Source organism: Hemibagrus wyckioides, linkage group LG09, assembly GCF_019097595.1.
Source record: "Hemibagrus wyckioides isolate EC202008001 linkage group LG09, SWU_Hwy_1.0, whole genome shotgun sequence".
NCBI lineage: Eukaryota > Metazoa > Chordata > Actinopteri > Siluriformes > Bagridae > Hemibagrus > Hemibagrus wyckioides.
The window spans coordinates 28455657-28470656 of record NC_080718.1 but is presented as its reverse complement, the minus strand read 5'-3'; the positions used below and the strand labels follow the sequence as shown (position 1 = coordinate 28470656).

The 15000-nt window shown below is 38.7% G+C and overlaps 1 protein-coding gene across 4 annotated transcripts in view; it reads left to right on the top strand.

Annotated features, from left to right (window-relative positions):
- plb1 (phospholipase B1) overlaps window positions 1–15000 on the top strand; it is a 58839-nt gene that overhangs the window by 27582 nt on the left and 16257 nt on the right. For all 4 annotated transcript variants that reach the window (XM_058398315.1, XM_058398316.1, XM_058398317.1 and 1 more), the window contains 16 exons: window positions 453–526; window positions 629–672; window positions 1858–1966; window positions 2273–2324; window positions 2823–2903; window positions 3006–3071; window positions 4114–4214; window positions 6482–6563; window positions 8825–8929; window positions 10043–10138; window positions 11436–11507; window positions 11826–11891; window positions 12177–12237; window positions 12355–12413; window positions 12506–12573; window positions 12654–12697. In XM_058398315.1, the coding sequence (XP_058254298.1) occupies window positions 453–526; window positions 629–672; window positions 1858–1966; window positions 2273–2324; window positions 2823–2903; window positions 3006–3071; window positions 4114–4214; window positions 6482–6563; window positions 8825–8929; window positions 10043–10138; window positions 11436–11507; window positions 11826–11891; window positions 12177–12237; window positions 12355–12413; window positions 12506–12573; window positions 12654–12697 (1180 nt within the window). The remainder of the gene's footprint in view (window positions 1–452; window positions 527–628; window positions 673–1857; window positions 1967–2272; window positions 2325–2822; window positions 2904–3005; window positions 3072–4113; window positions 4215–6481; window positions 6564–8824; window positions 8930–10042; window positions 10139–11435; window positions 11508–11825; window positions 11892–12176; window positions 12238–12354; window positions 12414–12505; window positions 12574–12653; window positions 12698–15000) is intronic.

Genomic DNA, 15000 nt, shown 5'->3' with positions numbered 1-15000 from the left:
TAACTCTTAACCCAAACCCTAACCCATAACCCACACAACACTGTACACCATGAAACAACACTACACTGCACACTCTACACACACCCGTCCAGCCTGACCGAAATCAGGTGTTGACCTTTGGCTTAGGGCTAGGTGTGAGGTACTAAATCAGTTCTGACTCCACCCCCTGGACTTTCTGGGCAGCTGCAAATGGTACATGCTCTACATATAGAGTCCAATATCTTTCTCACTGAAATCGAAACACTTTACTTGTAATTGGAACTAGACCAAAGCCATGACAGACCAAAACACCTCCCCATCACTGATAAACAACGTTATTATAATTTAAATAGTTTTAGAGAGCTGACAGCATGCTGCATTCATGTAACAAGACATAGCATTGTGACACACGCTTGTTTCTTTAAGTAGTGCTGCTAACGATTAGTGATGTCACTTCCTTTGTTTATAAACAGGCAGGAAATGGAGTGGGGGCTGGTCAGAATAACGTTCTGGGTGTCATAACAGAGTATCGTGGTCTGTCATGGAGGTAAAACTCACACACACACACACACACACACTGATAAACCCAAACCCACAGCTTAACATTTCCAGCTAATTTCTTTTCTTGAATTTTGTGATTTGTCTGTAGCATCGGAGGAAACGGGGATCTCTCGTCTGTGACCACTTTAGCAAGTGCGTACATCATCATCACTTCTCTCTTTCTCAGCATCTCAATCAAATAAACCATTTTAACCAGTGCACCAGTGTTCCAGTCCTCCAGCAGGAACTTTTCTATGAATATATCATCCAGTAAGCTAGGGAAAGACAGAAATCCTTCTGAAACACTACAAATTTTTAAATTCCTGAGTGTCTACTTTCTAGACGTCGTCTCTGATTCAGCTGATTACGTCTTCGATGACGCTAAATGATAACATTAGGGATATGATAGCTTAGTGGTTAAGGTCTTGGACTACTAGCTAGAAGGTTGTGAGTTCAACCCCTGGGTCCACCACCAATGGGCCCCTGAGCAAGGCCCTTAACCCTCAGTTGTGCAGTTTTATAGAAATGTTAAGTTAAAAATTGTAAGTCACTCTGGATAAGGGCATCTGCCGAATGTCAATGAATTAATGATATAAATTTGTATTTTTTTTAGACGGCTCAGCAGAAAGTTTCACAGACACATGAAAACACAAGAGATTTATACTTTCATGATGGTCATGGGTCAACATACCCTCACTCACAAATATTTCTATTTATTAAATGTACACCAATCAGGCATAACATTATGACCACCTGTCTAATATTGTGTTGGTCCCACAATTTTTGCTGCCAGAACAGCCCTGACCCATCCTGCACTGTGTATTCTGACCCCTTTCTATCAGAACCAGCATTAACTTCTTCAGCAGTTTGAGCAACAGTAGCTCGTCTGTTGGATCGGATCACACGGGCCAGCCTTCTCTCCCCACGTGCATCAATGAGCCTTGACCGTCTATGACCCTGTCTCCGGTTCACCACTGTTCCTTCCATGGACCACTTTTGATAGATACTGACCACTGCAGACCGGGAACACCCCACAAGAGCTGCAGTTTTGGAGATGCTCTGATCCAGTGGTCTAGCCATCACAATTTGGCCCTTCATCAAACTCGCTCAAATCCTTACACTTGTCCATTTTTCCTGTTTCTAACATCAACTTTGAGGACAAAATGTTCACTTGCTGCCTAATATATCCCACCCACTAACAGGTGCCATGACGAGGAGATACTCAGTCTTATTCACTTCACCTCTCAGTGGTTATAACGTTATGCCTGATCTGTGTATATGGGAAGAAACAGTATATCTATGTATATGAAATACACTGTAGTTTGTGTTGTTCTTCAGACATCTTGAGGGCGTTTAACCCTTCACTCACCGGGTTCTCCACCGGGACGGGAAAAGTCACCACAGCTCAGGCGTTCCTCAACCAGGCTGTAGCCGGAGCTGAGAGCAAGTCAGTGTCTTCACACACACACACACACACACACACATACTTTTACTTCATCATTTTATCCATTTCTTATTGAATTATTCAGCACATTTTGTGATGAAGGTGTGTGCAGATCTTGACACTGGAGACTCCTTCCATAACTGATAAATACGCTGCTAATTGTCTTACAGAAAACTTCACCACATGTTAACGTATCCAAAGCTACACAATAACATAAATTCTGTTCGAGAAAATTAATCGTTTAATCAATCTATCTTTTGACCAATCATAATCTCAATTGTAGAACAAATGAACTGGTTTGTGTTCCAGAGACTTGCCCTCGCATACCCGAGCCCTCATCACAAGAATGTCCAGTGACTCGGTGAGGCTACGCTCATCTCACACACTTTATCTGTCTTAACGTTATTATTAGCATTATTATTTCATTTCTCTTCATCATTACCATTGAATAAGCTTTGATTCATCAATAAAAAATCATTTTAAAGAATCAGTTGTTTTCAGTATTTTGAGCTAGCTATAACTCACACTGGGTAGCTAGGCACCTAGCTTGAGTGATGTTTTAGCTCTTATTTATGATTAAGCCACACTGGAATTGTGTATATTTGTGATTTTAAACAGCTAGAAGTCTTTCACTGTGTGTTAATGTGTTCTTTTAAATCCTTCCAGTCGGTTCAGGTTAGCTAGTTAGCAGTTGTTTGCATGCAGTGAGTTAGCTGAACACCCCCCCACACACACACACTCTCTCTCTCTCTCTCTCTTTCCCCATGTCTGTCCCTATGTGTTTTGCCCCCCTTCCTCTCTCTCTCTCTCTGTCCCCATGTCTGTCTCTCTCTCTCTCTGTCTCTCTCTGTCTCTCCAGCGCATTGATTTCCAGAACGACTGGAAGGTCATCACGCTGTTCATTGGAGGAAATGATCTGTGTGAACACTGTGCAAACCTGGTACATCCAACACTTTTTTTTAAAAGATATTTCATTAACATTTAATTCATAAAGTTTTGATTTTATTTTATTATTATTCACATCATGTTTTCTTTCTTCTAGGATTTATACTCTGCTGAGAATTTTGCAAGAAACATCCGTGATGCTCTGGACATCTTACATCGAGAGGTGAAACAGAGCTGGAGGGTTAAATATGAGATTTATATTTTTTAAAAAGAAAGAAAGAAAGAAAGAAAGAAAGAAAGAAAGGAAGAAAGAAAGAAAGAAAGAAAGAAAGAAAGAAAGAAAGAAAGAAAGAAAGAAAGAAAGAAAAAGAAAGAAAGAAAGAAAGAAAGAAAGAAAGAAAGAAAGAAAGAAAGAAAAGAAAAAAAATGTAGGGGATAGAAGCACAGTGAAGGAGGTGTGGCCTTTGTATCTGTTAGTTTCAGTAAAGGAGGCGTGGCCTTTGTATCTTAGTTTCAGTAAAGGAGGCGTGGCCTTTGTATCTGTCAGTTATAGTGAAGGAGGTGTGGCCTTTATATCTGTCAATTACAGTGAAGGAGGCATGGTCTTTGTATCTGTCAGTTTCACTGAAGGAGGCATGGCCTCTGTACATGTTGGGGGGTGTGGCTTTTTGTGTCAGTAGAGTAGGTGTGGCTTTTGTGTCAGTAGAGGGGGGTGTGGCTTTTGTGTCAGTAGAGGAGGTGTGGCTTTTGTGGCAGTACAGGTGGTATGGCTTTTGTGTCAGTAGAGGGGGTGTGGCTTTTGTGTCACTAGAGGGGGTGTGGCTTGTCTTTCAGTAGAGGGGGTGTGGCCTCTCCTGTATATCGGTCACAGTAACTAAGCTCTTATTTTTGTGTCAGTTCCAGAGAAGCTAAATTTATTTTGCCTATTAAATCTCTCTCTGCTTTAAATCTCCAACAAATGCATCATTATCATATCTCTCTGAACTGAGAGACTCTCATCTCTACTGCGCTGGGCTGAGGGCAAAAAGGACAGCAGAGAAGACGAGTCAGTCGAGTCAGTATGTGAACGAGTCATTAAAGCAAACGGGGAGTGAAAACAGTACGGCAGCCAGCGCTAGGATTTACACAGTTCACATTTCTTTTATCCAAAGTGACATTAAACTCACAGACTCACATGCTAATTAGGTTTAAAACTAGGGTGTGTGATATGTTGTGCCTGATGTGTGTGTGTGTGTGTTTCTCTGAATTCTTATCTTGTTGTGAAGGTTCCTCGAGTTCTAGTGAACCTGGTGGAGCTTTTCAACATCGCTCAACTGCGTCAGCTGCATCTGGACTTTAAACTCGGCTGCCCCACCTGGCTGGTCAAGTGAGTGAGAGCTCCTCTGGATCATTATGCAAAATATTCCACATCTTTTAGATCTTATAGAGGGTCAAATGTGCATCAGATCATTTTTAAAAGCAAAAACTGCCTCTTTTTCAGCGCTTTAGCGCAATATGATGATAAAATATTACGAATGATAATTTTAAAAAAAGATTCAATTCTGAGATATCATAAATAAATTATTTATTCAATTTCATTAATTAAAAAATCAGAAAAGAATTAAGCTGACTATTTTTAAAATATAATAAAATAATAATAAATGAATTTTTATTTATATTTTATGGAGTTTTTTTGTATTTTTATCTTTTTATTAAATCTCATTAATTAAAAAAAATATGAAAAATAATTATAAAATGATTACCAACAGTGGTGCTAAGTATTTATCTATATATATATATATATATATATTTTTTTTTTTTTCTTCTTCTTCTTCTTCTTTTTTTTCTTTTTTTTTTATAAAAAAATGCAGTACATTTTTAGGCATTAATGAACAAAACATTTTTTAAATAAACCACTGCTGTTCTTCTAAAATTTTGTTTGCAAATCTATATATAGTGTGGTGGAGGAAAAAAAATGTTAAATTACAGTTTACAGTTCAATAAAGGTTTTGGGACGTCTGTCTTTAAATTGCATTTGAATGTAATATGGAGTTGTTCCGTCCTTTACAGCTAGAACAGCTTCAACTCTTCTGGGAAGGCTTTCCACAAGGTTTAGGAGTGTGTTTATGAAGCACATTTGTGAGGTCAGGCACTGATGTTGGACGAGAAGGTCTGGCTCACAGTGTCCACTCTAATTCATCCCAAAGGTGTTCTATGGGGTTGAGGTCAGGACAGTCAAGTTCCTCCACACCAAACTCACTCATCCATGTCTTTATGGACCTTGCTTTGGTCACTGGTGTGCAGTCATGTTGGAACAGGAAGGGGTCATCCCCAAACTGTTCCTACAAAGAGCATAAAATTGTCCAAAATGTCTTGGTATGAAGCTGAAACATTAAGAGTTCCCTTCGCTGGAACTAAGGGGCCGAGCCCAACCCCCTGAAAAACAACACAAACAGGTGTCCCAAAACTTTTGGCAATATAGTGTATCAGGTTTTTGTGATGTAAACAAATAAATAAATAAAACTAAGATAAATCGCATCAGAACATTTTCCCACCCTCAATCTTTTTGTGGTGAAGTTGATCCTGATTTGATGTGGATGATGTGTGTTTTGGGTCATTGTCTTGCTGAAAGGTCTTTTATATCTTCAGTTTTTGAGCAATAGACTGGTGTTTGTAGCTCTTCCTGATTCCATCCAGCTTGATAAAAACCCAAGATCTGCTGCACTTTGGGGATGATGTGCTTTTTTTGGAATTTTTGGAATCATGGAATCATTATACTGGTTGGAATTGTTTTCCTCAGACCAGGACCCTTCTTATGTTGTTTCTCATGTAAAGCTTCTCTGAGACAATGCTCTTTGTTAAAAGCGCTATACAAATAAAATTGAATTGACTCATTTTGCCACATGGTTTGGGATGACTTTTTGATCTTAGATGTTTTATGGGTTTTTTGTGAAAGAGTTTCTGTCTAGCCGTCCTACCCCTTCCCAGAGCCCAGACGTGAAGAATATGAGAGGTTGTGGGCACATGCCAAGTAATCAGTACTTAATCAGTAAGATCTTCCTGTAGCTTGTTTAGATTTTGCTGTAGATCTTCAGGGCAACCTCCATGGTACGTTTTTGTTCTTCTCTATCTGCTGGAGTGACGTCCTGCTCTCGGTGATGTCACTGTGCTTCTCTATGTGTTAACAATGGACTTCACTCCTTTCCAAGGAAATCCCTTTCTCCTGATGGAACGCTTTCAGCCTGAGAGACACAGATCATTTATTCTGTACATGAGACTGAATGTGATTGGAACACACCCCTAATTATAAAAAAGGTGCACATCTGTATGCGAGAAGCAGATTATTCTAACCTGAATTTTCAGACTGAATTTTTTTCACACCGAGGCTGGGAAAAAAAAATACTGACGTCATTCATCTCCTCTTTTTTTTTGTTTTTGTCCTTTTTTTGTTTTTAACATCACAAAGACCTGACATTTTAACTGCAGGGGTGTGTAGACTTTTTATATCCGGCTGTAAATCATACATTATAGAAATCTCTTTGGGAATGATGAGGAGGTTTTTATCACTGGTGTTTTTCATCTCCTGTAGAGATAAATTACTGACTGTAGCATTATGCTGGAATATTGAAGGGTGTGTGTGTGTGTGTGTTACAGGAGTATATGTCCCTGTGTTTTGAACCCTGCTGAAGGATCTTCAGACCTGCAGGCTTTAATAGATTTGAACAGAGAGTATCAGGTGTGTATGCCGCGACAGCCACGTATTTTACACACGTGAACGAGCTTCAGCACGAGGACTCACGTTTAAGAGGAAATCACACTCCAGACATTTCTTATAGCTTCTCATCAAAGACAAAATAAATATAAAGATTGAATTTCTAATTATTTTTTTATTAAAACAGGAGCGCTCTACTGAGACTTTTTTTTAGATGAGCTTAATTATAACTTTCTTCTTTGGGCTTTTCCCTTCAGGGGTCTCCACAGTGAATCGTCTCTCTCCACCTATCCCTATCTTCTGCATCCTCAACACTTGCACCCACTAGCTTCATATCCTCATTTATTACATCCATATACCTCCTCTTTGGCCTTCCTCTTTTCCTCCTTCCTGGCAGCTCCATGTCCAACATTCTCCTACCAATATACTCACTCTCCCTCCTCTGGACATGTCCAAACCATCTTAATCTGGCCTCCCTAACTTTGTCCCCCAAACGTCCAACATGATCTGTCCCTCTGATGTACTCGTTCCTAATCCTGTCCAACCGTGTCCCTCCCAAAGAGAACCTCAACATCTTCAGCTCTGCTACCTCCAGCTTGACTCCTGTCTCTTCCTCAGTGACAGTGCCTCTAAACCATACAGCATGGCCGGTCTCACCACTGTCCTGTACACCTTCCCCTTGATTCTCGCTGATATTTTTCTATCACACAGAACTCCCGACACCTTTCTCCACCCATTCCAACCTGCCTGCACTCGCTTCTTAACCTCTTTCTCACACTCTCCATTACTCTGGACTGATGACCCCAAATACTTAAAGCTTAATTATAACCAACGAAGTGAAATTCCAACAATTAGAACGCAACTATGATTCGAAATAATAACAAAGAGAACAATCCAGTAAACGTTGAAGAAATAAAATCGAGTGAATTAAAGATTAAAATGACAAGCTGCTCTCAGAATAAAGCCCTAATATCTTGTGTTTCATTTCATCATCAAGGGAGAAAAGTGGCACAAAGTTCAAACTTCGCAATCGAGCGTTTTGCTTTCTGGAAAACTCTGGAGATGCCTTCTCGATATCTTTGAAAAAAAAACGGATTTTTCTTTGTAGCTGGGTTTAACTCGGGTCTTGAACCGTGCGACTTTACAATGATTCGCTTTCAACCAGAGCTTTCTCCAAGTCTCACAGCGTGAAAAGCTAAAAGACGGCAGAATAATAAAAAGCATTTCCACTGAGCCATGCTTCTGATATTTCAGAAATTGGAAAGTTCAGAGTTTTTAAAATGCCAATTACCTTAACATATTTCTCTTATTTTATTTTTTCTTCCACCTCAAAAAAACAATTTTTCAAACCATTTCAAGAAAATCAGCATGTTATCTGATGGACTTATAAAGTGCTGTAATTTAGTCACCCGGCACATTTCATGCGTCAGAGCACGAGCTGAGCAGCTGATCCCTGTTCTTTACTCACACAGGAACATTATTTAAAGACAGGATTGAATGAGCTTTGTTTTTCTGAACAGATGTGTACGGTGCTAATCACGACCGGGTGACCTGCTGATTTCAGGACGTGAGAAAGCAGCTCTGGGTTTGATTTCAGCGTTATTAAAAGCCTAATTAGGGACAAATCGTGGATTAAAATACTGGACCAGGAGTTAAAATATTGTGGTTGGTTCATGATGTTTTATTGAAGATTAAGGAATACAGAACGGTTTAAGCACAAAAGCCTTAATAACGATCGTGTAGAACTGAATTTACTAGGAATTTGATACGCAGCTAAATTATTGTGTTCATTCCTAAAAGCAGTCTCGTGAGCTGAGGTGTGTATCAGCTGTCATCGGTGTGTGTATCTCTGTCCTTCAGAAATGATGTGATGATGTCACAACCAAACACACGTTCATCCAAATCCTGCTTCTTCTGTTCACGTGTGTGGAGCACAAGTACAGCTCTCACAGGAAGTTATTACTTCACGTGTCTTCAGTGGAGGAGTTTGAAAGAATCATGTGATTTCAGATATTCAAATAAATTTATTTTAATTTTTTTTTTAAAAAAAGCAGAGTTCGTGTCCAGTTGCATCACAAATTTTTGAAAATTTTCATAAGATGCAAAACTGAGCACTTTTGGCTACAAGAAGTACAAAAACAACTCTGGAGGGTCTGAGGTCATTACATTTCGTCCAGCAGTTTGAGCAGAAACCAGATTTTTTAAATTTTACATTAAATACAAACATCACTTGATTATGTCCAGATGCTGAAGATGATGCTGTGTGTGTGTGTGTGTTTTCTCAGACGGTAACGAGGAACCTGGTGGACTCTGGCCGCTATAACACTCGCTCCGACTTCACCGTGGTCTTACAGCCATTTTTCAGAAACGTGTCATTTCCCCTGCTTCCAGTAAGAACAACAACAAAGAAAGAAAGAAAGAAAGAAAGAAAGAAAGAAAGAAAGAAAGAAACAAACAAACAAACAAAGAACAGCCTCATAACTCTTTAAGTTCAACCTGAAAAAGTGTTTAAAATTCACAAAACAAGTGTTAAAATCACAATGATTACTTGACCAAATTCCATAATTGTGTAGATATGCTGTTCTGCAGAATTGTTGGTGAAACAGAACATCTACACAACAATGAAAATGAAAAAGTCCAGGGATATGGAATAATTGAGGGAAATATCTAAGCATGACCAAGATCTTGGAATCTCGTTCACAAATAAAACTAAACAAGGAGCTGTAGAATCTCCTCACTAAAAATATCACTGATTACATGTTTTATATAAAAGTACGTGCTCATTTTATGAAGGGAACCAAAACTTCTGGAAGGTTCTGTTTATTGTAAAGTTTTCTGTACGGTGGCTGAGAAGTGCAGAACACAATCCAAAAACACACAAGGACAATTCAGACAAACTGAAAAAGGTAGATTTAGTTTGTGAACAGAATTCTTTCCTCTGACTGGACGAGACATCTGTCACTCAGGATATACAAGCAGTAGGAACTTTATTTCTGGTACATGCGTGGAGTTCTGCCTTCACTTTAAACCATTTTTTAAATTCATTAACAAACATATATATTTATATTTATAAGCAAATGGAGTTCATTCAGTGCTACTGTGAGGAAGGACGTTCATATGGTCAGTGTGATGTTGGATATACTGATAGTGTATCATGGAGTAAAGATTAGTTTATCTCTAAAAACACACCAGGAACATGTGGAAGACCAAACTATTCCAGATTAAAGGATGTAAGGAGCGCTATAAGAGCAGAGCTGTGTTCATACACACACCAATCCACTTTCTACTGCTGCAGCTACTGCTGGACTTCCTGTAGATCCTGAGTGACTGCTCTCTCATCCAATCAGAGGGAAGAATTCCATTCACACACTATACCTACCTTTTCCGCTTTGACTAAACTTATTATTTTGTTTTGAACTTCTAGGCCACCGTATTCCTGACAGGTTATCAGCTCTTCATCTCCTGGTTAAATGTTCATCTTTTGTCTTCTGTCCCTGACTCAGGATGGAAGACCTGATCGTTCCTTCTTCGCTGGAGACTGTTTCCATCTGAGTCAGAAATCCCACACTCTCATGGCTCGAGCTCTCTGGAACAACATGGTGAGGTTTTTATTATTCATAACGTCTTAATGCTTCACTGTTACCGACTTCATTAACTGACTGCATTAACGCAGCGATGCGGTACGAAGATCACTCACTCACTCACTCACTCACTGTGTCTTTGGAGTAAACGTTATCCATCAAATCTGTGCCGAGTAAATTAGATGCTGGGGGGGGGTCCTCATTAAACTAATTACAAATTCAGACGCTGCTCGTTAACACAGCACTAAGATTTAGCCTGGAATTTTAGCCTCATCAGTCCTCAGCTACAATCTCGTAGTATTCATTATCATCTGACTTTTATCTGGAAAAGAGAAGCAGGGAGGAGCACTTTGAAGGGGGGCGGGGCATACCGAGGAAGGCATGGCACCGTACAGTGAGGGGGCGGGGTTTATGAGTGAAAAGTCGGATATTTTCTTTTTAGTGTTCATCAGCCTTCAAGTTTTATTATCATTATTTAAATGATGTAAATGTTAAGGAATTTGTTTACAGACATTGTTTTAATGTTTTAATAAACAAGAAAGATGATGATTTATTGGGAATTATCAGAAAAAAGGGTCTCAACATCTGGCTATATTTTGTTGATTACATAATACAATAGTGTTATTTATTAATTAATTATTTTTTTGTTTGTTTATTTATTTTATTAAACATTTTTAGAAAAAAATAAATACAACTCCAAAAACGAAGTTTTTATGATCAAGTACAAATTTTGACAACTTTCTCTAGCATGTAATTATTTAAAAAAATAATTAAAAATAATGAAAAACAAAAAACAAATAAATACAAAACAAAAAATAAAAAAAGTATTATAATTTTAGTATTTAATGAGTTTTTTATATATATTGCACCAAAAAAAATTAACTTACAAAGGGAAAATCAATTGTTTATTTAATTTTAATTAAACTTAAATAAATAAATAAATAAATAAAATTAATTAAAAAGAAATAAAAATATAAATCAATTAAAAAGAAATTATTGGCATTAATTAAATTTAATTGATTAATTAAAAATAAATTAAATATATATGCTAATATATAAGTAAATAATTTCAGAAGAGAGAAAAGAGAAACAGGTATGCTTGTGTGCATGTGCAGAAAAAAAACAAAAAGAAAACATAATCAGACAGAAAACAATGAACAAATACATGAGAGAAAGAACTATACAGAAGGAGAAGGGGAAACACACACACATGCATTCACACACACACACCTTGGCAATACATGTACAATTTGTCATGACAATAAAGCTCATTTAAATTTAACTGTGTGTGTGTGTGTGTGTGTGTGTGTTTCAGTTGGAGCCGCTAAACAGTAAAACCACATCTGTGGACTTCAACGAGGGCGTGGCTATGAAGTGTCCTTCTGAGGTAAACACTTGTCTTTCATTTCTAGACTCTGTCCCTCTCTGTAGTCCATCCCGATGGACCACCAAGTGATCTTTGTCTTTAAAAAAAAAATTATATTCCAAGTGCTTAATAAAGACGACTGGACATGAAGACAACTGGACATGAACACGAATGGACACGAACATGACTGGACATGACCCTGACTGGGCACATACAGTGTAGATGATGAAAAAAATTATTATTTTACTTATTAAATTATTATTTTAATATTTACTTATTATATAAGTGCTTAATTGTTATTGCTTAATATTTAAAAATCTATTCATCTGATCCCTTTAGAGCAACCCATATTTTTCCACCAATGAGAACAGCGCGTTGGATTTTGTAGCCACCCCCATGATTGCGGTGAGTAAATAACCTCCACATCATCCAGCTGTTGCATCAGTGAACTTCTGATTGGTCAGAAGGTGTTGATTAATTCTCTCTAACAGCAGCTCTGACCATAGCGCAGGCTTATATTAAAGCCCTCGCTCTGATACCCTTATCGTTTCCATAGCAACAGTTCATTCAGCTGGAGTTTATTTAGCATGTGTGGAAGGAGTCTCCAGTTCCAGATGTTTTACGTTTGCTATTTTCACAAAGGTGATTACATGTGGCTGCGGTTACATTCTTTTCTGTGTGTGTGTGTAGAACTGGGGTAGTGACTTCTCATGCACACACACCGCTCCCTCAGACACCGTACCTGCCTCAGGTGAGTCAGCATCCTCACGCTAAACTGGAAGCCATTGACATCCTTTACATGCTAGCTACGCTAACCTTGTAGCTCTAGGAAGCAGTCCAGTGACTCGGATCTGTCTCTGGTTCTCAGTTCACAGGTTGCGACCCGGAGACGTTAACGTTGTCGCTGCTCTCGGAGACTCCATAACGGTAAGTGTGTGTTAAAAAAAACACACACACACAAATTTGTGTGTATTACATCGTTAGCATGACAGGTTTAACACATGCTGTATTGGTGGTAGGCCGGATTTGGTGCTAAAGCTAAAAACCTCCTGCAGCTGCCGAATGAGGAGAGGGGTGTGTCCTGGAGGTGAGTTATTTCATCGCTAATTCACACAACTTCCTGTCAGTTGTTTCTGTTGCTGATGTTCTGTGTGATTTGATTGACAGCATCGGAGGTGATGGGATTCTGGAAACAGTCACTACACTACCAAGTGAGTACTGACCTTATTTAGCGTTTAGCATTCAGCTAGTTTAGAGGTGATGGTGATTAGTGATTGGTTGTTAGGAGTGATGGTGATTAGTGATGGTGATTAGTGATTGGTCATTAGAAGTGATGGTGATTAGTGATTGGTCAATAGGAGTGATGGTGATTAGTGATTGGTCATTAGGAGTGATGGTGATTAGTGATTGGTCAATAGGAGTGATGGTGATTAGTGATTGGTCGTTAGGAGTGATGGTGATCAGTGATTGGTTGTTAGGGTTGATGGTGATTGGTGATTGGTTGTTATGAGTGATGGTGATTAGTGATTGGTCATTAGGAGTGATGGTGATTAGTGATTGGTCAATAGGAGTGATGGTGATTAGTGATTGGTCGTTAGGAGTGATGGTGATCAGTGATTGGTTGTTAGGGTTGATGGTGATTGGTGATTGGTTGTTATGAGTGATGGTGATTAGTGATTGGTCATTAAGAGTGATGTGATTGGTGATTGGTCATTAAAACCTAGTTCACACTACAAGATTTTAAGCCCGATTTGCAAATTAACGAGCTGGCCGACAGATTGGTCTGTGATCGTGGGAAAATCAGCGGGTGATCAGCGCTCTGCAATCTTTATGTGTGAACTACTCAACGACGCAACAAGAGGCTCGCTGACGCGTCGCTGACAAAATCCAGATATCTGGCGTGTTAAATATCTGGGGCGGTCGGCCGACTCGACATCACATAGTGTCAATTGTAGCTAAGACCTCCAGCCAATGAGAGAGCAAGTCAACAGAGTTGAGAGTTGTTGTCAGATGGTGTGGTGTGCGACGCCCTCTTGTGGATCAATTACGAAGCGTCGCGTAGTGTGAACACCACAAGGACAAAAAGTGAAGTCATGTAGTTTGAACAGCAAAGCGATCTGCCCACGGTTAAAGTCTTGTAGTGTGACCAGGCCTTAAGAGTGATGGTGATTAGTGATTGGTCATTAAGAGTGATGTTGATTAGTGATTGGTCATTAAGAGTGATGTGATTAGTGATTGGTCATTAAGAGTGATGTTGATTAGTGATTGGTCATTAAGAGTGATGGTGATTAGTGATTGGTCATTAAGAGTGATGGTGATTGGTCATTAAGAGTGATGTGATTAGTGATTGGTCATTAAGAGTGATGTGATTAGTGATTGGTCATTAAGAGTGATGTGATTAGTGATTGGTCATTAAGAGTGATGTTGATTAGTGATTGGTCATTAAGAGTGATGTTGATTAGTGATTGGTCATTAAGAGTGATGTTGATTAGTGATTGGTCATTAAGAGTGATGTGATTAGTGATTGGTCATTAAGAGTGATGTGATTAGTGATTGGTCATTAAGAGTGATGTTGATTAGTGATTGGTCATTAAGAGTGATGTTGATTAGTGATTGGTCATTAAGAGTGATGTTGATTAGTGATTGGTCATTAAGAGTGATGTGATTAGTGATTGGTCATTAAGAGTGATGTGATTAGTGATTGGTCATTAAGAGTGATGTTGATTAGTGATTGGTCATTAAGAGTGATGTTGATTAGTGATTGGTCATTAAGAGTGATGTTGATTAGTGATTGGTCATTAAGAGTGATGTTGATTAGTGATTGGTCATTAAGAGTGATGTTGATTAGTGATTGGTCATTAAGAGTGATGTGATTAGTGATTGGTCATTAAGAGTGATGTGATTAGTGATTGGTCATTAAGAGTGATGTTGATTAGTGATTGGTCATTAAGAGTGATGTGATTAGTGATTGGTCATTAAGAGTGATGTGATTAGTGATTGGTCATTAAGAGTGATGTTGATTAGTGATTGGTCATTAAGAGTGATGTGATTAGTGATTGGTCATTAAGAGTGATGTTGATTAGTGATTGGTCATTAAGAGTGATGTTGATTAGTGATTGGTCATTAAGAGTGATGTTGATTAGTGATTGGTCATTAAGAGTGATGTGATTAGTGATTGGTCATTAAGAGTGATGTTGATTAGTGATTAGTGATTGGTCATTAAGAGTGATGTTGATTAGTGATTGCTTGTTAGGAACTGTTCTTGTCTTTGAGTCAAGTTTCCAGTCGTATAACCAGCAGCAGAGTCGTGAGCGTTTCCTCTGTTTTATCCTGTGTGAAGAATTTAAAGCAGTGTGTTAATGGCTTCATTTGCAAACCTGAGGTTCCTGATCTGTGTTGGTCCAGCTGTAGTGGAGAAGCATTACCTCTCTCTCATCCCAGTAGCTCTGGTGTGTACACAGTTATAGCACTGCTCTCTGCCCCACTACATGCCTTTTCCTATTCTTTATGTGAA